This window comes from Myotis nattereri (genome assembly GCF_964212035.1).
Source record: "Myotis nattereri genome assembly, chromosome: 3".
Taxonomy (NCBI): Eukaryota; Metazoa; Chordata; class Mammalia; order Chiroptera; family Vespertilionidae; genus Myotis; species Myotis nattereri.
This window is the reverse complement of record NC_138077.1, coordinates 115,981,063-116,003,531: the sequence shown is the minus strand read 5'-3', so window position 1 is coordinate 116,003,531 and position 22,469 is coordinate 115,981,063. Positions and strand designations below refer to the sequence as shown.

The 22,469-nt window shown below is 39.3% G+C and overlaps 1 protein-coding gene and 1 pseudogene across 2 annotated transcripts in view; both read right to left on the bottom strand.

Moving 5' to 3' along the window:
* Positions 1–21,294, bottom strand: part of GCC2 (GRIP and coiled-coil domain containing 2) — an 80,197-nt gene extending 58,903 nt beyond the window's left edge. Inside the window, exons 1-9 of the mRNA XM_081086172.1 lie at positions 21,066–21,294; positions 20,656–20,712; positions 19,618–19,702; positions 18,434–18,501; positions 12,709–12,813; positions 9,184–11,643; positions 8,640–8,712; positions 6,013–6,113; positions 5,823–5,921 (exon numbers count right to left, since the gene is read on the bottom strand). Of these exons, the coding sequence (XP_080942298.1) occupies positions 5,823–5,921; positions 6,013–6,113; positions 8,640–8,712; positions 9,184–11,643; positions 12,709–12,813; positions 18,434–18,501; positions 19,618–19,702; positions 20,656–20,712; positions 21,066–21,071 (3,054 nt within the window). The 5' untranslated portion in view covers positions 21,072–21,294. The remainder of the gene's footprint in view (positions 1–5,822; positions 5,922–6,012; positions 6,114–8,639; positions 8,713–9,183; positions 11,644–12,708; positions 12,814–18,433; positions 18,502–19,617; positions 19,703–20,655; positions 20,713–21,065) is intronic.
* On the bottom strand, positions 16,942–17,390 carry LOC308515665 (large ribosomal subunit protein eL42-like; annotated as a pseudogene). The gene has a single exon. The product of its transcript is annotated as a large ribosomal subunit protein eL42-like (transcript).
* Positions 21,295–22,469: the final 1,175 nt, after the last annotated feature.

The following is a 22,469-nucleotide window of genomic DNA, read 5'->3' as shown; positions in this document are numbered from 1 at the left end:
AAAATGGATTTGTGAGATATCTGTATATATTAAGGACACTAATATCTTGTCATATTTTCATGTTAATTTCATATTGTCTTTAGTTTGGTATATTTTCTTTTGTAACTTCTTTCATTGCTTTTAAGTTTAGAAAAGTATTTCATATTCAGAAGTCAAATGATCAAATATTTTATTGTAGGTTTTAAAAATTTGCTTTTATTTTGACAAAACTCTATAATCCATCCAGATTTTATTTTAGTGTGGGGAATGAATTAAAAGTCTACCTAGATTTTTCTGAAATAGTTTTCTAATTCCTTCTTCCTTGGTTTCTGTGCGATAATGTAAAGTGTGTAGGAGAGAGGCTACACACTTTGTGTGTTGTTATGCAAAAGTCACTAGGTCTTCTATTAAATTAATGCTTTATTTTTGCACATCATTGTAGGTTTGAAATAAATTTTATTGTCTGCAAGATGTCACTTTTCACTTCTATTCGTGCTAACTTGTCCAGATTGCCCTACCGAACAACCCTAGAGGGCTTCTGACCAAGATGGTGGCATAGGTAAACATGGTACTCACCTCTTCCCACAACCACATAAAAATGTAAGTAATCTTCAGAATAACCATCATTCAGAAATGCCTAAAATCTGGCTGGCTGGCAGTCCTACAACTAGGAAATTAAAGAAGCCATACTGAGACTGGTAGGAGGGGAGGAGTCATAGAACAAGCTGGTTCCACAACCACATGTGATGGTTTCAAATCAGGTAGGATATCCTGGCTACGGAGGTACCTCCTGAGGAGCAAGGAGTACCAGACCCACACCAGACACCTCAGCCCAAGTTCCAGTGCCAAGAAAATAAGTCTCCATGAATTCTGGCTGTAAAAACCAGCAGGGATAGTGGCTCAGTGAGATGGAGGCTGCTGGAGTCCCAGGCAGTTCTTAAACTTACACAGACTCACTTCCTCTGAGCTCTAGCGCTGGAGCAGCACCTCAGGGACATACGAGGAGGAACTAAATTGTCTGGCATCAGGGTAGGAGCTACTGGGGCAGCTTTCTCCCAGACAAAACTGCTGGCAGAGGTCATTTTCCCAATACCCCAACTAACAGGTGGGTACCATATCTCAGTCTCCATCAACCTGGCTCACACTGTTTGCCTTGCTCTGGTGATTCCCCGAGACGTTACCCCTGCCCAACTTGCTAACTCATCCAAGTTGTTTCCAGTTACTTTTCCATACAACTGGCCTCTCTTGCCTCATGCTTCAGAATTTCCTAAAATCTCTCAGACAAGCAGCAACCAACATCAGCATACCCTGTACCTCTCAATAAGTGGCCCCAGGTCTGGCACTAGTGGCAGCCCTCTTTTGGTTCAGATCTTGACCTCTGCTGGGCAACTCCAAGCCCAACACAAGTAGCAGCCATCTGCAGATCTCTCTGTAGCTTGTGACAGGTGGCCCCAGGCAGGACCCAGGCAGTGGCTGACTTTGCACCACCCAGTAGGCCCCAAACCAGTCCATCCAGAGGACAGCATCAGACCAGGCCAGATTACAACTCTACCACATCCACTAGTGACACACCCAAGGGGCAGACTAGGTGAGCACCAAAGCCCCACTGAAGCAAGTCTTGCTCCATAGGGTAGGCTCCTGTATAGCAGCTCTTCAGCTATAATCACAGTTGGTCCTCACAGCCAATTGGCCTGGGGGTCAATTCCTTTCAGAGATACCAACATCAAAGAACACTCAACTACAAAAGGACAGTGCACACGGTCCACACAGGGGTGCACCTGGAGCACCCAGCTGGGCCACAGAACCCTATGAGACAACTAGTACACAAGGCCATGTTACCAAGTCCGAGAAACACAGCTCTACCTAATACATAGAAACAAACACAAGGAAGCGGAAAAAATGCAGCGACAAAGAAACATATCATAAAAGGAAGAACAGGAGAAACCTCCAGAAAAATAATGAAATGAAATGGAAGCAAGCAAACTACCAGATACAGAGTCAAAACAATGTTTATAAGGATGCTCAAAGAACTTAGTGAGAACTTCAACAGCATGAAGAAGGTCTTAGGAAGTATAAAAAAGAACCAGTCAGAAATGAAGGATTCACTAACTGAAATGAATAATAATTTACAGGGCATCAACAGTAGAGTAGTGGAGAATCAACTCAAGAAATTGGAATATAAGGAAGCAAAAAACAAAGAATCAGAACAGCATAAAGAAAAAGGAATCCAAAAATATGAAGATAGTGTAAGGAGCCTCTGGTACAACTTCAAGCATACCAACATTCGCATCATAGGGTCATGGGAAGGAGGGGAGCAAGAAATCAAAATTTGAAAAAATAATGACAGAAAATTTCCCTTACCTGGTAAAAGAAATAGACACACAAGTCCAGGAAGTGCAGAGAGTTCCAAACAAGATAAACCCAAAAAGGCCCACACCAGGACACATTATAATTAAAATGCCAAAGGTTAAAGGCAAAGAGAGAATCTTAAAAGCAGCAGAGAAAAGCAGTTAGTTACCTACAAGGGAGTGCCCATATGACTGTCAGCTGATTTCTCAACAGAAACTTTGCAGGCCAGAATAGAGTGGCAAGAAATATTCAAAGTGATTAAAAGGAAGGACCTACAAGCAAGATTATTCTACTCAGCAAAGCTATCATTTAGAATTCAAAGTCAGATAAACAGCTTCCCAGACAAGGAAAAGCTAAAGAAGTTTACCAGTATTACATGAAATATTAAACAATCTAAATAAAAACAATAAAATAGCAATAAGTGCATATCAACAATTGAATCTAAAAATCAAAATAAAGGAACAAGCAGAACAGAAGCAGATTCATAGATACAGAGAACATTTTGACAGTTGGCCAGATGGAAGGGGGATTTGAGGGATGGTTAAGAAAGGTGAAGGGTTTTAGAAGTTCAAATTAGTACTTATAGTCTTGGGTATAAAGTACAGCATAGGGAATATAGTCAATAATATTCTAATAACTATGCCCTAGCCAGTTTTGTTCAGTGGATAGAGCATTGGCCCGCTGACTGAAGGGTCCCGGGTTCAATTCCGGTCAAGGGCACATACCTTGGTTGCAGGTTCCCTGGCCCTGGTCAGGGTACGTGTAGGAGGTAACCAATCGATGTGTCTCTCTCACATGGATGTTTCTCTCTGTCTCTCCCTTTCCCTTACACTCTCTCTAAAAATAATAGAAAAATATCCTTGGGTAAGGATTAACAATAACAAAAAAATAAAATAAAAATAATATTCTAGTAACTATGTATGATGTCAGATGGTTACATTTTTTGGGATGAGCACTCAGTAAGTTTTATAATGTCTAATCACTGTCATGTACACCTGAAACTAATATAATATTGTATGTCAACTATAACTGAAAAATAAAAACTTATTTTAAAAAACTTATAATATTAAGTGAAATTGTTTTAGAACTTGTAAACAAAACTGAGAACTAATATTTCAAGTAATATTGAGTAATCCTACATACGTTTTGCAGTTTTCTTCATTAAGTTCCAAATTTTATCATTAAAGTTCTTCATGAAATTTTATTTTAGGCTACTTTGGGTTTTTCTTCATTTAATCAAATCCCACTTGATTATGGCCTACTCCCTATCTACCTTTACTTTTCTATACAGTATCCATCTTGTATTTTTGTCTGCTTGTCTGTTATTGCCATTGGAATGTAGGTCTTAACATGGCAATAACTTAGTATATTGGTGACCATCTCCCCAGTACTCAACCCAGCTGTAAAAATATTTGCTAAAAGAATAGATAAACAATGGTATTTATTTTGCATTCAGTAATTTTGTACTCTCATTTTAAATTACTTTATTTTTTATAGTATTCTCATTTTATTTAGGTAGAAAAGCATATTACCTCCAAATAATAATACTTTCATTTCCCTGTCAGACCTGTTGTTTAAGCTTCAAATGGCTTATTCACATGGGCAGAACAATTCCTTTATAATAAAAGCCTAATATACCAAGTGTCCGGTTGTCCGTTCAACCAATCAAAGTGTAATATGCTAATGATATGCTAAGGCTGCTCAACCATTCGCTGTGACGTGCACTGACCACCAGGGGGTAGAGCTCTGACTGGTAGGTTAGCCTGCTGCTGGGGTCCAGCTGATCGGGACTGAGTATGATGGACTGGACACACCCTGAAGCCCTCCCGTGGTCCCTTCCCTGCTGGCCAACCTCCCGCGTCCCTTCCTGGCCCTAATCGTGCACCAGTGGGGTCCCTCAGCCTTGCCTGTGCCTTCTCACAATCTGGGACCCTTTGGGAGATGTTGGCCAGGCCGAGGGACCTCACTGGTGCATGAATTCGTGCACTGGGCCTCTAGTCCTATATAATAAAAGCCCAGCGACTGAATGGCAAAACAACCAGAACAATCAGTCAACCAGTTGCTATGACGCACACTGTCAGGGGGCAGATGCTCAATGCAGGAGCTGCCCCTTGATGGTCAGTGTGCTCCCACAGTGGGAGCACCGCTTGGCTGACCAGGATGCTCCCTCAGCAGGCTGATCCCTCAAGCCATGCCCCACACCGGTGAAGGCCTCTAGTATTAAATAACTAGTGACCCGGTACACGGATTCGTGCACATTGAAAAGAAATTAATTAGAAGGTGGCCGTCAGGGCGGGACTGGTCAAGATGGGCCAGATATGCCCTGGAGCCAACCTCCCACAGCCCCTCCCCGGCATCTGTGGAGTGAGTGGGGTACCTCCGGCAGGTGAGGTCCCTCGCCCTGGCCTGCGGGGATCAGGCCGAAACCAGCTCTCCAACATCCCCCAAGGGGTCCCAGAGTGCAAGAGGGCACTCTGCAAAGTTGCTGTCGTACAGGGTGTGGAACGCAAACGCAGGTGTGCAGTAAACCAGATTCGGGGCCGACAGTGCCCCAGCAACAACATAACCCATGGCTGAAGGTGGAATTATGCGGCCCTGCGAGGAATAGGGGTCCCTCCTCTCTGATTTCGGGGTGCATCACCCAAGAACCGTTGCTGCCAATTCCCTGCAGCTCGGCAGCTCCTGCGTTGAGCGTCTGCCCCCCTGATGGTCCATGTGCATCATAGCAACCGGTTGAACGGTCAGACACTTAGCATATTATTAGCCTTTTATATATATAGAAGACAACAGTAATAATACCATCTTTTTTGTTCCTAATCTATATATATAAAAGCCTAAGTTACCAACAACCAAGTGATCGACTGGTTGCTATGACGCGCACTGACCACCAGGGGGCAGACACTCAACACAGGGGCTGCCCCCTGGTGGTCAGTGCACTCCTATAGCCAACCTCCGGCGGTCCCTTCCCCTGGTTGGCCGGCCACCCTGATTGGCCCCCATCGCCAGCCAGGCTGAGGGACCCCACCCATGCATGAATTCGTGCACCAGGCCTCTAGTTTTATTATAAAATCCAAAAACAGAATCTTAATTTTAAAATACAAGGCACTATTTAAAGCATAGCTACTTAAAATCTTGACATTATGATACATTATACAAAAACGATTTACTAAAGACACAAGGTGATTATTATAGACAAAAATTTCTAGTACATTCGTTAGCTTAGAGCAGCCGTGGGCAAACTACGGCCCGCGGGCCGGATCCGGCCCATTTGAAATGAATAAAACTAAAAAAAAAAAAAAAAAAAAAAGACCGTACCCTTTTATGTAATGATGTTTACTTTGAATTTATATTAGTTCACACAAACACTCCATCCATGCTTTTGTTCCAGCCCTCCGGTCCAGTTTAAGAAGCCATTGTGGCCCTCGAGTCAAAAAGTTTGCCCACCCCTGGGTTAGAGGTTACAAATAAATCTTGTTATTGAAGTAACTTTTTACCTTATAGCTTTCTGCTCCTTGAATTAGATCTCTCATGGAAGTAGACAACTGATCCTTTTCTGAATGAAGAGATTTGAGTTCTTCCCTTAGAGTCTGGGCCTATTTTAAATATATAATAGATAGTTTTATGGATAGAAAAGTTGATTTTCTAAAATATAAGGTTTTGGAATTTTGCATTAAGTCACCTTACCTCTCTCCTGCTAGAATCTAGTTCTTTCTTTGCCTTCACAGCAACTAGTTTTATCTTATTTATTTTTTCCTCTTTCTCTCTGGATTCTTTTTTGAGGTACTCTAAAAACATAAAATGAATGGCTTATATATGAACTCAAAAGGAAAAAAGGAAAAATATCCAAATTTACTTATTTTAGCTCTGGAAAAAGTATTAATACCTATTTTTTTAAGTGAAAGCTTAAGTATTCATTATCTAAGTGAGGGAAACAATGTAAAAAATTTCCATTTTCTTCTATCCTCCATAATAGTCTACTTTTGTTTTTCAGGCATTTCATAACTGTCTAGGAATTGGAGAGGCTGTTAGGACATCTTTAACCTGAAAAGATTTCCTGGAAACACCCATATACCAAGATTTTAGGTGATAATTTTCAAACAAGGATCAAGTAGAAGTTATATTGTTATTAAGTTATATAACCAGATGAAGTTATATAGTCATGCTCCCTAAGCATACCCCTCTTGGTTGGTCTTATTCTTACAACTAAACCTGTAATGTGTTCTATGTATCCAGTCTTGACCTCTCCCCTTAATTTCTTTTTAAATTTTTATTTTATTTTATCTTATCTTATCATATGCTGACACTCAACCAACTGAGCCATACTCGACAGGGCATATTTTACTTTTTGATGGTATCACTGCTTAACTTTAGTTCTATCCCTGCTTATTAATGTAGTTGCACCTGTCTTCAAATACACTGTACAAATACATCTGGCTGCTACTGATGAACCATCTGTGTGTGTGAAACGCAGGACAGTTGTTTCAATTCTGCATTTTGTCCTATATCTTCTCACCTACTCAGGCACCAATGTAGCAATTCTTCTTTATTGTGCAGCAAACTTCCTCCTCTATTAGTGTTTCTCCAATTTATAAGCATACAATAAGAAAAATATCGAGAGATTAAGCTCATGAATAAATAATGAATGCAGTTAAAGAGGGTTGCAGTCATGATAGGATAGATGAAACATCATACACACACAAAAAGGCAAACCACATTTCCTCTGTGGATATTGTCCCATCTCTTCTTTCTTTTATAGCAGAACTTGTAAGTTGTTTATATATGCTCTCAAATTTCTCTTCTTCCATTTGTTTCTTTAACTCACTTCAATCAGGATCTGGCTTTGGCTTATCATGAGAACTATTACTACCAAGTTACCAATGACATCTAGGTTGCTTAATCCAATGGTTAGTGCTTAGTACTAATGTTACTTGGCCTATCATAGCATTCACATGGTTAAACATTTTTCCCTCTTGAAACACTTGAACTTCATTTGCCTTAGCTTCCAAGACATTTTATGCTCTGGGTCTTCCTACCTCCCTTCTTTCCTTCTCAACTTTCTTTGCTGTTTCTATCTTTCTGATTTTTAAATGATAGAGAACTATCTCTGGTCCTCATCCTTTTTCTACACTCATTTGCTTAGTGATCTCAATCACATGGCTTTTAATGACAACTATTATGTTGATTACAAATTTTTATCTCTGATTTAGCTTTTTCTCAATTCTGGATTTGCATATTTAGCAGTCTATTTGACATCTCCACTTGCATTGGTCCTTATACTTAATTTATTTAAAACTGAGCTAATGATCTCCCTAACCTGACTTGCCCCAATCATCCATTATAGAAAACTGGGTGTCATTCTAATCTCTTCCAGCTACCCTCTCCCCTTCTCTCTGCCAATTTAAGTGAGCACTAAAATGAGGAATTATGGGCACATTACAAACCACTAAGTATTTGTTTGTCTTTGTTTATTTATATTTTTAAAAATATATTTTTATTGATTTCAAAGAGGAAAGGAGAGGCTGCCTCCTGCACACCTCCTACTGGGGGTCGAGCCCGCAACCTGGGCATGTGCCCTTGACTGGAATGGAACCCAGGACACTTCAGTCCCCAGGCCAATGCTCTATCCACTGAGCCCAACCACCTAGTGCTGTTTCTTTGTCTTTAAAAGAGCTATCCCATAATGATGAGAAATAAAGTCCTGACTCCTCTGCAGGTGGCACTGGTGTGTCTATGCTCAGACTCCTGCCTCCCCAGGAACTTCTAATATGCTCCTTGATGGTATATATGTTAACATACAAGCTCTTGCTGTTTCCTCTTGCTAAAATACCTTCCTTTTGTGGAAAATTTTTCATTCTTCAAGACACACGAAAAGTAGTTTATACTGTGATGTTTTTCCTAACTTAAAACAGGCAGTTACTTTTAGTACCACCAGCACTGTACCTTGCACACACATCAAACTAATGTAATAACAGCCCCTTATGGCAGTGAGCTTTTTGAAGACATGACCTGTATCTTAATCACCTTTCTATTACTAGTGCCTAGGTAACTGGGCATTCAAATACTTTGTTTATTTAACCATGGAACCATTTATAAATAAAATCATATCAGTCCTTTACTTGGATTAAACAAAAAGTGACAGTTTTGAAAGAGAAGACAAACAGATGGCAAAGGGGCAAGAAAGGGGATATTAGGAAGAGACAGCTGCTTATTATGATTTAAAGACTTATTAACTGGCTTCTATATTTCCCAACCTACTTTAACCCTAAGGAGAATCTGTATAATTGTGACAACATATGCAAAACGGTACTTACCTATTTTTTCTTCTAGTTCTTTTACTAAAGGAAGTTGATTATTTTCTACAGAAGGTGATTTCTCAAAGGAATCCTAGATTTTATAGGAAACAAAAAAACAAAAACAGAATCATTTTATTCCTAATGATGAATGGGCCATCATGTTAAATATTAAGAAAATCATTATTAAAGAATCCAAACAAAAAGCAATTTGGTGAACAGTCTTTTTCTTCCCTTGAGAGACCAGGTAATATTGACCTTAAAAAAGGTAATACGTACCTCACACAAGAATGAAATTCGAATTTCTTCATTCTTAGTGCAGTTTTGCTGTTGACTAAATTATACAATTACACAATATCACTTAATCTTATGCAAGATCATAATTCTAAAATGATCCAAAACCAAAAAGTCATCATGAAATGTATTTTTCAAAAATTTCCCATTTGAGTTTAAATGCCAAAAATTTAAATTCTGGCTTTGAAGTGTAAAAAAGTTTATATATTTTCTAGAGCTCACAATTTGAACTAAGAATTTATTTAAATTGATAAAATTCAAATTAAAATACCTTTAATATCAACTCTGCTTTCACATCTTGCAATTCAGATTCTTTTTGTTTTAGTGCTAGCCTTAGGTTTTCAAGTTCCTTTATAAAAGATTTTTCTTTTTCATTATGGATTTCAAAGTTGCTACACAATTTTTGAGACATTTCTTCAACTTGAATTGAAAGATTCGAATTTTCAAGCCTTGTTCTTTCATTAGCATTTTTCATTTCTAGAAGATCAGACTGCAGGGCCTCTTTTTCTGACCTAGTTTCTTCTAACTCTTTCTTTAAGAGAACTTTCTCTTGTTCATAGTCTCTCAGTAAAGACCTAAGTTCCTCATATTGAACTATATTCTCCTCCTCAAGGCACTTAATATTTTTTTCTAACTCTAATACCTTTTTATCATATTGAAAGAGCAAGTTATGTTTTTCCTCATTTGTTTTAGCTAAGGATTCACCTACAGCTTGTAGAACATTTGTAACATCTTGCTCTTCATTTTCTTCTACTTCCAGCTCCATTTGTTTAAAAAAACCATACAACTGAGTTTTGACAAATAACTTCTGGGCTTGCTCATTTTCAAACAGTTTATTTAAATTATCTCGCTCTTGAACTGTTACCTGAAGTTTCTTTTCTAATTCAGAAATGTGTTCCTTAAGAATAAAATATTCTTCCTTTTGAGACAATAAAGCTTCCACATCTCTATTCAAATTATTCTTTTCTGAACTTAGCTTACTATTTTCCTCATAAAGAGACTTCACTTCAGATGACAGTGCTTCCTGGTTTTCAGAGAGAGTTTTCAATTGAACCATAAGCTTTTCTAGTTCTTGGCTACTCTGGTCTTTTTCTTTTGAAGTTTCTTCGAGTTCTCCTGTCAGTTCATTTATCTTTTGTTCTAGTTCACTGTTGTACTGGGTAGTTTGCTGCACTTTTTCCGTAAGTTCTAGAATTAATCTTTCTTCCCTTTCACATTTTATATGGAGATTACCCATTTCTTCATGAGAACTTTTAATTTTACTTATGAAATTATCTTTTTCTTCTGTAAGAGAACTTATCTTTGCTTCAAATTCTTGTAACATGGAATCTCTCTGACTGAGGCTAACTAAATATGCATCGTTCTTTTCTTGAAGATTTTTTATGGCCTTTTCAAGTTCTGGTACAAGTTCTTTTTGTGACAATAACTTTTCATTTTCTATTTGGAGATGATTCACAGTTTCAAGAAGAGCATCTTTTTCATTGAAAGCAGTTCTGAGCTTCTGCTGAAGGTCATTAACATCAGATGCTTGTTGTTGCTTCATTGATTCAAACTCTTGACTTATTTTTCCAGCAGATTCCCCTAGTTCTGCTTGTAAAATTTCCATAATATCTCGCAAACTTTCATAATTTAATACTGCTTCTTGCTTTCCTTGCTGTAGGCTTTCACACTGCTCCTTAAGACACTGTATTTCAAACATTAATGTTAATTTTTCTTTCTCTGAATCTGACAAAAATGTCTCATGTAGTTCTGATATTTCTTTTTGCTGTTGCTCCTGAAGACTCTGTATTTCTTTGTTATGCTGTTCTGTAATATGGCAAAGTTGTTTATTTGAATCTTCTAGTTCAGATTTTAATTTTTCGATTACACAGCCCTGTTCTTCTTTAACTAGCAATAATTCATTAATTTTAAATTCTAAATCTTCCCGCTCATGAAAAAATTCATCCTTTATATGTTGGGCATCAATTTCAAGTTTTAATTTAAGATTATTCATATAAATTACCTCATCTTTTAAGATATTATGTTGAGACTCTAGTTCTTTTAAAGTATCTTCTAAGTGTTTGACTTTTTCATTTACTATTTGTTCTACAAAAGTATCTTGTAAGAGCAAAGAAGACATCTGATTTTCTTGGTTTGCATTTGAGGCTTTCCCTAAGTTTTCTAATTCATATTTTTCCTGAATGTCCTTCTCACTTGCCTCACACTGTTTGACTAAGTTCTCTTTTAGCTGGTTAAAATTATTGGCTTCTGCTTCTTGTTCTTTAGCAGATGCTGCATTTTGGCACATCAATTCTTTCACTTCTTCTTGATGTGTAGCTTTCAACTGCATAAGTTTTTCTTGCAAACTATCAATATCTTTTTGGTAATGCTGAGAATTAGCCTCAATGACTTTTTGAAGATGAGTAATTTCTTGCTCCTTTTCATTTTTGGCAGCTTCTAATTGATTTTTCAGATATAAAATTTGCTCCTCAAAGGCTGCCCTAATTTTCTGAATCTCTTCTTGCAGGTTTTTAACATTATCTTCAGAGTCACTCTGAAATTTAAGTTGTTCTGAAAACTCTAATTGTTTTTTTTTTTCTTCTTCCAATTCCTTCAGCAATCTAGCTTTATCTTCACTGTGTTTACAATGTACTGCCATTAATTCATTTTTCAAATTTTCCATTTGCTTCATACAGTTCCTTTGTGACTGTTCAAACTCCTTGTGGATATCTTCCATCTTATTTTCAGAATCCTATTATAAAAATAAGTACATAAAAATTATTTTCTTAGCCCTGGGCAGATAACTCAGTTGGCTAGAGTGTCGTCCCAATATGCCAAATGTGAGTTTAATCACTGGTCAGGGCACATAAAAGCAGCAACCAATGAATACATAAATAAGTGGAATCACAAATCAATGTTTTTCTCTCTCTCGTAAAAAAAAAATCAAGACATAAAAATTAAAAATAATTATTTAATTAAGAAAAAAGAAACCCCTGTCCTCAAGAAAAGTATTCGTCACAGGCTAAGTAGAGAAAACAGGAAAGTACTTAGAAAAATAGGACACTGGTATTCCAAGAATTCTACTTAGGGTCTGACTACCTTAAATATGACAATATATATCAACAGTATTAATACCATTCAGAGTAATAACTAGGAAATTTATGAATTTAATTTTCTTTTAACAGGAAAAATTATGTAACTTGTATTACATCACAAGGCTTTAACAACTATCTCTTGAGTAGAATAATAAAAGCCTTTTTGGAAAAATTTGCCCAGACCCAAGAGGTAACTGCATATCCTAGAACTGAACAGATAATAGTATTTAGAATATGTGTGAGGTTCGACCTACATAAATACTTTTTCATAAAATACATACTTTTTTTTTCTTTTTTACCCCATTTTTATTAAAGAATGACATTAACCCTAGCTGATTTGGTTCAGTGGATAGAGCATCAGCCTGCAGACTGAAGGGTCCTAGGTTTGATTCTGGTCAAGGGCACATGCCCGGGTTTCAGGCTCAATCCCCAGTATGGGGCGTGCAGGAGGCAGACAATCAATGATTCTCTCTCATCACTGATGTTTCTTTCTCTCTCCCTCTCCCTTCTTCTCTGAAATCAAAAAGGAAAAAAAAAAGAATGCAACAAAGAAATGTTAGCTCTATCTCTTGTAGTTGAGTAATTTATTTTTCTTTTTAAATATCAATTTATTTTCTTGTTTGTAAACTGTTAAAGTCAGATCAGATGCTTTTTAAGATCTTAAGTCTAAAATTCATTACCACACTATATAAGTTAATAAAAAAATTAAAATATTGCCTTACCTCAACCTGTTGCTTCATTTTAATATTTTCCTTCTTCAGAGAAAAACACTGTTGCTCAGTCTCTGCTTTTTCCAGAAGAACAGCATCCAGATGTTCAGACAATGCCTGTTTGAAACAGGATTCGTTTGCCCGAGGTTAAATATAATGGATTGATCCATGCATAAGTTATCTCCTCACCTTTTCCAAACCACACTAAAAGAAGAATGAAAGATTTTAAAAGGAACATACATAAGAACAAAGAGAAAAGAAGAAAGGACATGAGGATATGTGAAATTTCAACATATTTTTGGAAAACTGAAAGTGGAAGAGGAGGAACTGAATTAGAGAGAGGAAGAAAGCTATAACCTAAGGGCCTTTGCAGAGAAACACTTATGAGAAACTAGAAATACTCTAGAGAATTAAATGCTCAGGAACTGGAGGCAACAGATATTGTTGAAGGTACAATGTATACTGCGTTCAAAAATTGGGGATTGGGTGATAGTATGAATAGGGAGTGGTTAGAATAATAGGCAAGAAATTTACCCATGTCCTGTCTCCCTCAGAGACAGGGTTATTTTATTTTTAAAGATATATTTCCTTTCTTTCTTTCTTTTAAAAACTGATTTCAGAGAGGAAGGGAGAGGGAGGGAAAGATAGAAACATCAATGATGAGAGAGAATTAAGATTTGCTTTGACAAGGAGCAAAATCTGGTTAGGAAACGCAGATGCGTGAAATCCTAGAGAAGCCACTAGGGCAGTGGTTCTCAACCTTCTGGCCCTTTAAATACAGTTCCTCATCTTGTGACCCAACCATAAAATTATTTTCGCTGCTAATTCATAACTGTAATGTTGCTACTGTTATGAATGGTAATGTAAATATCTGATATGCAGGATGGTCTTAGGCAACCCCTGTGAAAGGGTCATTCGACCACCAAAGGGGTCGCGACCCACAGGTTGAGAATCGCTGCTCTAGGGGAAAATAAGACCTGCCCATAGGCGATCAGCCTTCTCCCACACACCCTGCACTGGAGACCGAGCCTACAATCCAGACATGTGCCCCTGACAGAAATCGAACCCGCAACCCTTCAGTCTGCAAGCCGATACTCCATCCACTGAACCAAACTGGCTAGGGCAGAGACAGGGTTATTCTCTACAGATATTAAATAGGTGTGGAAATTGATAAAATCGAAAACAGTTCAAAAATTACAGTCAGCTAACAAAGCAGACAACCTTTAGTAAGACTGATCAAAAGAAGTCTGAAGCAACAAACAATATAATGAATAAAGGGGGAGAAATATCTACATATAAATCAGAGATTAAATAGAGTATGTAATATGAACAATTATTTGGCAATAAATTGAAAACTGGAATGAAATGAATAGAAATTCCTAGAAAAATGTAGCTTTATTAACTCAAGGCAAATAATTAAAAGTTTAATTAACACCACTCTATCTACTTAAAAATCAAACCAGCTATTTAAAATTGTCCACCAAAGAAAACAGGAGAAATAGATAGCTTAACTGGTGAGTTCTATCAAATTTTAAAAGAACAGATTATACCAATTACATATGAACTTGTTCAGACAAAGTGAAAAACAAAAAGAATTCCCAAGTTATTCTATAAAACTGGCAAAAAAAAAAAAAACACTTCATCGTCCATCATCCTTGAATTGCCTACCTCTGGACTTATATCCTATATAATAAAGAGGCAATATGCAAATTGACCCCCACACCTTCACAAGATGGCTGCGCCCACAGCGGAGGCGGGGTTCCCGTAATGAGCAATCAGCAGGGACCTGAGGCTGCGTGGCACCAGGGCAGGGACCTGAGGCTGCACCCCCCGCCTGGTGGGGCTTGACGGGGGACCTAAGGCTGCGCCATCTGCCCTGGGCCAGGGGGACCTAAGGCCGCGCACCCCCACCAGGCCGGGGAACCTGAGGCTGCGTCCCTCACCCAGCAGGGCTTGACGAGGGCCCTGAGGCTGCATCCCCCGCCTGGCGGGGCTTGATGGGGGACCTGAGGCTGCGCTCCCTGCCCAGCGGGGCTTGATGAGAGTGAGGCTGGCCGAGTCTGGATTTCGCCCAATGGGGGTGGGGCAGGTCGGGTCTGAATCTCGTGCAATTTCAAGGTGCACGCGGGGGAGACTTGACTCTGGGTCCCGCAGCGTACCCCAGACTCTGACAGGAGGAAGATTTTCATATACATTTTACTAATTTTCTTTCAGTTCTGACACTTCTATTATAGAGAAAGGGCAAATAGCAATATTAAAATATTTCCTCTAATTAATTCCCTTTTAATGTGCATGAATTTCATGCACCGGGCTACTACTGAAATAATAAAGAAAAACTGTTATTTAAAAAAACAGAGATGTAGGAAGTTTAGACTTCGATGTCAAGTTATAGCTATTATTCAAACACTAGAGGCCCGGTGCACGAAATTCATGAAGGGGGGGGGGGGGGAGTTCCCTCAGTCCAGCCTGCAACAATGCCAGCGTCCCTCATCCCGGCCTCTGGCCCAAGGACCCTTCCCTCCCCTCCCTCCACGCGGCTGGGGAACGGACGCTGGGCTTGTGTTGCCGGGGTGAAGCTGCCAGTGTCCCACCCCGGCCACAATGGGCGCTGCCGTCTTTGTCACGGAGTGAAGGCTAATTTACATATTACTCTTTTATTAGGTAGGATGAGAGCAGAATAAATCCATTTGAATACATAAGATGACAAAAATTTTCCTCCCATGCATCCATTCTTAGGAAGCTATAGAAGGACATGCTATACCAAATGAGAGGGTTAACCAAGAAGGTGAAGACATGTGACCTAGAAACAGAAGGGCCAACATAGGAAAGCAGTGTAGAAATTCACAGAATCATGGCAAGAGGCCAAGTCCAGGAAAGCTGTGCAGCAATACTAGAGAACCACCAGATCAAATTAGTGCAGGAGAGTACTAATTTGACCATTTGGAAAACAGAAGTCATTGTAAAAGACAGCTAAATTTTTGCCAAACCTTTACTTTCTGGGACTTGTGTGGTTAGGATAACATGGGTTAATTATTAAACTAATAACCTGCCCTAACCAGTTTGGCTCAATGGATAGAGCGTCAGCCTGTGGACTGAAGGGTCCCAGGTTCGATTCTAGTCAAGGGCATGTACCTTGGTTGCGGGCACATCTCCAGTAGGGGGTGTGCAGGAGGCAGCTGATCGATGTTTCTCTCTCATCAATGTTTCTAACTCTCTATCCCTCTCTCTTCCTTTCTGTAAAAAATCAATAAAATATATTTAACAACAACAAAAATGTCTCCTGCAAAAAATTAAAATAAAATAAAAGGCAATGTTGGCTAACTTAGAGAAATTTTCTAATATCATCTCTAGGAACAGTTTTGACAGAATAGGAGAATACACTGATTGGTGATAAGGAACAAATAAGGGGCAGATATTTAGGTATTCTAAAATGGAATTTTTTAAAAAGTATTTTAAGAACTAAGAGTTAAATAATACAAATTAGAAGAGAATCTTTGTGGTTTTCTTTTCAAATACAAAAGCCTCCTTCTGGTGTGCATACATAAATGTGCATAAAACATTCCCACAAACACATAGTAATAATGATAATGAGCCCTAGCCAGTTTGGCTCAGTGGATAGAGCGTTGGCCTGTGTACTGAAGGGTCCCAGGTTTGATTCCAGTCAAGGGCATATGCCTGGGTTGCGGGCTCGATTCCCAGTAGGGGATGTGCAAGAGGTAGCCAATTAATGATTCTCTGTCATCGTGATGTTTCTATCTCTCTCTTTCCCTCTCCCTTCCTCTCTGAAATCAATAAAAATATTTTAAAAAATAAAGTAATAATGATAATGAATAATTATCAAGTACTTATGTGACAGATCCAGTTCTAAGTGCTGTACATTTATTTACTCATAATACTCTAAACAACCCTATAAAAAATAGGTATTATTATCTCTAGTCTACAGTTGAAGGAACTGAGTCACCAAAATGAAGAAACTTAGCCATGGTCACACAGCTGGTAAGTGGCAGAGCAGGCAGGGATCTGAAGATCTGACAGGCAGTCTGGCTCCAGACTGTACTCTTAAATACCATGTAGTTGTACATTGGCCAGAACTGATTAAGAAAATAACATAATGACGAGATAAACAAAGAAAACTACTATGAATTCAGTAATATTTAAATAAATCAGTTCATTTTAAATCCAAGTGGTATTTGTGCATGCCATTCACTATATACTATTTTAGCTGAATAAAGAACAAAAGTATATTGCATGAGATGCATAGGGATTTAAGACCTCCTGTAGTAACTTCCTGGAAGTCATTCTTTCTTTCTTTCTTTTTTTTTTTGAAGTCAACATATCATGATTTTATTGTCATATAATCAAACAAAATATGAAGCTTAGAACTGGATCACTTGACCCTTTCTTTTATCTCCTCCCAATTCAAAATGCTTGCATCTCTTAATAGCCAGCATTCTCTTAGATCTGCAGTTAGGCTCAACTCATTCAAGCCTCAGCACAAACTTCTTTGTAGTTTTAGCCTTTTTTCAGAAAATCGGCTTAGTCTGCCCACCATAGCCACTCTGCTTCCTGTCATAACGCCGTTTTCCCTGTGCATACAGAGAATCTCTGCCCTTCTTGTACTGTGTTAACTTTATGGGGTTGATGCTTGCCATACTTCTTACAGAAAGTTCGGTGGTTTTAGGAATGTTCACCATTTCTGCGAGAGCTATCAGCAGGGAAAGCTCTGGGAGTCCTTCAATTGCTCACTGCTCACAAGTTTAGAGCCATCTAATAAGAGTGTAAGATAACATATAATAAAAGAATAGATCGCAAAACTCAAATTATAAATATGGAAAAGCAAGGAAAAATGATTGCAGAGCTTTGAGAAGCAAAACTTTCAAAAGGTTAGGCCAAGTGGGGGAAGGAAAAAGTATTTAGTTATTAGGGTTAATGGCAGGTGATAAGCAACTCAGGTTCTTAAGCAGAATAACAGGGTAAAAATAACATTCTGTGATCTGGCAATTGGATATAGCAGTAAGAAGAGAAAGAGAGCCTAGTTAGGGGTTATTAAAATTAAGTCACATATGACATGAAGCGCTTCACACAGAGCCATGGACATGGGGAGAAGGAGGGTGAACTACTGCATTATCTTGAAGGAAAAAAAAATACTTCTCTGGTGACTGACACACACACAGTTAGAGACAGGAGAGCTGAGGAGTCTCTAATGTTAAAGGCCTCGAAAATGGTGCTGTCCCTGGTTGTCCAGAGAAGAGGATAGTCATGTTGAAGAGCAGACTCGAGAAATGAGCAAAAATTTTCCCCCCAATAGCTAGAAATTCACCTGTGAGATATGGGTCAGTAGTCAAGCCCAGGGATACCTATCTACTACTGTAGGTTAAATGTATATATAAATGATCAGCCCCCAAATCAAGGTTCTGGCTTTCTGAGGGGGAGAGGGAAGAACAGGGCTGAGACTGAGTCAACAACCATAGTTACAGTGTGTTTGATGAAAAGGAGAGGGAATAATACTTATTTCAGAACAGAAAGGAGCCAGAGCTCATTTAACCCTCTCTTTTTACAGTCAGCCAGAGTGATTACAAACTTATCTAAGGGCAGAGAGGAAGTGGAGAAACAGAGGCAGAAAGCTAGAGAGTGCTCCAGGAGGCTGACGGCCCTCACGGAAATCTGATAGGTCATTAGACATTTCCTCTAAGTAAATAAATCAAAATGAAAGCAATATTCACAACTGTTTCATCACCTTAATAACTTCATCAGTTCCTCCAGCAACAGGTTTTGATTTGAGTTCTTCAATTTCTTTCTCTAATTCTAAACAATTATTTAAAAAAAAAAGAAAAAGATTCCAGTTCAGAAATAAAAAATAACTGGCTAAAGGAATAAGTACATTCTTAAAATAAAAAATAAAAAAAATCACTATAAATAAGAATACATTTTAGAAGCAGCAAATAATTTAAGAAAATATTAACCCATTATTATCTGTTATTTTCCTTTTTATTATGAAAAACTCCAAATATATAAAAGTAAAGAGAATAGACTGATTATTCGTCATGTGCCCATCACCTTGATTTGGCAATTATTACATAGCCAATCTTGTTTCATTCTGACCTGCATTCACTTTCTCCTTTCTATCAAATTTTTGAAGCAAATCCCAGACATTATTATTTCAGCTGTAAACAACTTCTTACTGTAGAATCTTAAAGCAACAACTAACCTCATATTAAACATACATGTTAATCTATTTCATCAACTCATGTCTAGGTCTGGGGCCTAGAACACCTTTCCAAATAAATTACTCTCTCTATCACAAATTGATCCAACCTCCCAAAACATAATTTGATTTTTCCTAACAGAAAATAAATCTTGGCTTTTAGGCTGGGCAGTTAACATTTGTTAAGTCACTGAAAATTTAAGCACTAACCCACACATACTAAAAAGGATACTAATTTATTCATCCTTTCGGAATATAAAGAAAGGCAAACTAAATAAGGACTCAATCAACTTCAGCAAATAAATATAATTCAAAATTCCAGAAGTGGAAATCTTTTATTACTTTACTTAGGCCTTGTTTTACTTCTTTGGCTCACAACCTTGTGTCTCTAACATTTCAACTGACTACTCTAGAAAACATGCTTGACTCAGAAGAATATACAATCTAAATTAAGTTAAAAAAAAGGTGCTTAATTCAACAAATTGTTTTAAATATCTTCCTGTATTTTAATAATTCAAAGGAACTGCAGTTTAGAGATGTGAGGTTAAAAAAATAATCAGAGGCAAATAGAATGTTAAATAACAAATTCCATTACACTGTCTAAGATTTTACTGGATTCACTAGTAAACAAAACAAACAAATGTACTATTAAAAAACTAATTTTTAACTATGATTAAATAATATTGTGATTAAGATAAACAGTTTCATCCCAATACCTGTGCATCTTGAATTAGCTTTCTGTATTAGCATCATTTGTTTCTTGGCAAACTTGATAAGATCTTCCTTGGGCAATGTTTCCAGCTGAAAGATGTAGTGACATTACCAATTTGTTATAATTCATGTTTCTACTATACTGCAAAAGAACATCACATCTCCCCAAAAATGAAAATCCTACTGTAAGTCAACCAAACACTACATTTTTAAAAATGAGCAAATGCAACTTCAATTATTAGTTAAGCAACTACTAGGAAATGTAAAAACAGCTCAGGTCTTACAGATATTGCTGAAAGAGATGAAGACACTTTCTCCGTTTTGATTTTTTTAATTGTAAATTAGGGGACAGACTAATCCTACTTAAAGTTCTTTAGAGCTGTAAAAGTGTTTCATTCTATCCAAGACAAGTCTTTGGCTACATGAAAACATGTAAGCATAATTCTTATAGCAATAAGATGAATCATGTTGCATTACGGCTTCAACTAAAACTCAGGGAAAATTACTTAACTTGTGGGCTCATCTGTAAAACTGGGGAACAATGGTAGTTATCTCATGGTTACCATGAAGCTGAAATGAAGGAGTGTTTAGAGTGCCTGAAACTTAGCATGCAAGTGATAAACCGCTATCCTTGAGAATCAGTGAAGGGTAAACGGCTGTACAGGGCCATGAAAATTATACAACTGAACTCTCTTCCCATCATAGGAGAAGCCTACAGAACAGAGTCCTTGACTCTTATCTACCCATGTCTGCCCTTTCCACTACACTATATGAATCGTCATAAATTAGACTGCTTTGTTTATATCTGAAAAATTGCAGAATTCTCAGCTGTGCTAACCAGGCACAGGAAGTCAACAAAAAATCAACTCTTTTCATACCAGTAAACTTGAAAAGGGAACAGGTGGGTGACTGTGTAAATTAAAAGGGAAAGCCCTTGGAGAAAGGCTATTTCTTTTGAACCCGTCCCGCCCTCAATGCCACAGTTTTCCAATTCATCAGCCTTCTACTCTCCAGGGAGCCTGCTAGTCAAGTATTCTCTTCACCTTCGATTTCCCGGCTCCAGGCGTGGCTGGTGAAGCCACTCCATGTTGGACAGGATCCTGCAAAACAATCAAACCCAAGTGGTCAAACTGTTTTCCTAATCGGGAACAGAACGCGGAACCTTGAGAGGGAAAAACCCTTCCGTGGGATCAGGTGGAGGAAACCTTTACCGTGAGAAAGACCTGGGGAAGGAGGGGTCTGTCGCTGGGGCTGATCGTAGCAATCGTGTAGGGGCGGCTCTAATGGGCCTGGGACAGCGAGGGGCGGATTCGGGGACGGTGGGAGAGACTGCGGGGAGCTGCTGAGCCCTCATCCCGGGCCTACCCCCGCGTCCAACCCGGGGCCGCAAGGCTCGGCGAGAAGGCGGTGGGCCCCAACCCAAGTGCGCCGCTCAGGGCTCGGGCCGCGTTACCTCCATGGCGGCTCGCCCGCCGCGGCCCCTGCAACCACGCAGTCCCCAGCCCGCAGCTCCGGTGCCGACTGGAACTTGCGTCTGCGCCGGCCTCTGACGTGGCCCGATGGCAGGTCAAAGGTGGCGCGCCTCCAGCGGCCCCACCCCACGCGTCTCCATGGCTGCGCCCCGGGCGCTTCCGCTTCCGCTCCTGCGGCTGCTAGCTCCTCCCGATGCCAGCCCCGCGCCCCGGGGCACCTCCCGGGGCTGCAGACCTAGGGAGGAGCCCCTGAGAGCCCAGTCACAGGGGTGAAGCTGGGGGCCGATCTACATGGCCAGTGAGTCAGTAACTTCCCTATATTGACTAGTAGTGAGCTAATTAGCATAGGGATTTACTGTTACTTGTGTGAAAGAAAAGGGGCCACATGCTAGTCTGATTAACTCAAGGAAAAGCCTGCATGGCGGCCTTGCAAACTCAGACCTAAAGTAACCACAAAGGATGGTCTGAAATTAAAACCTTTTGTTAAAAGCAGTTTATAGTGGGTAGTCATGTCCTTGGCCAGTGTCTTCCCTGACAAAGATCAACTTCGATCTTTACTGAGGCTATTGGCTTTTTGCATCTGAGATAACAAACCTGTGGGATGTCAGGGTAACTTGTAACTTCCCTTTTCCCAGACCCCTCAGGGCACAACAAATGGTGCCAGGGCACAGACCACAAATTCCCACACTGTTATTGTTATCTGTTAATTGTTGCCTTTTCCCACCTATGTAAAAGAAGCATGTATTTATCATTTTACTTTTTTAAGAAAATACATTTTTATTGATTTCAGAAGGGAAGGGAAAGGGAGAGAGAGAAACATAAATGATGAGAGAGAATCATTGATAGGCTCCCTCCTGCACACCCCTTATTTTGCAGAGCCCGAAACCAGGGCATATGTCCTGACTGGAATCAAAGCACAACCTCCTGGTACTGTTATGCCCAGATTTCAAGATCCCCAAAAGACCACACCAGGGAGCCAGCCAGTCTGATGCAAAAGCAGAGAGTCTTTAATACAAGCTCGCTTGGTCTTCCCCCCACCCCCACCTCCACCCCCGCCCCCGCCCCCGCTTCCATTACTGGATGCAAGAGAGCCAAGAGAACAAAGAATTTATAGGGCTTGGGGTTGGAGGTGGGGGCAGGGTGCAGCTAGGGTCTGGTTACACAAAGACAGGGGGGGTGGCTAACATACTTTTGGCCTTGGGCTAGTTCCCCCCCCCCCCTTTCCCATTGGCCGAGATAAGGGCAGGCTGAGTAACTGATACATTCTGTGGCTTTTTCTTGGGAGAGGGGTTAAGGACATAGCTACCAGTCCTGTTCTGTCCTTTCAGTACATAAGTTGACACTCAAGCACTGAGCCACACTGGGCTTTTGCCCACTTTTAAATA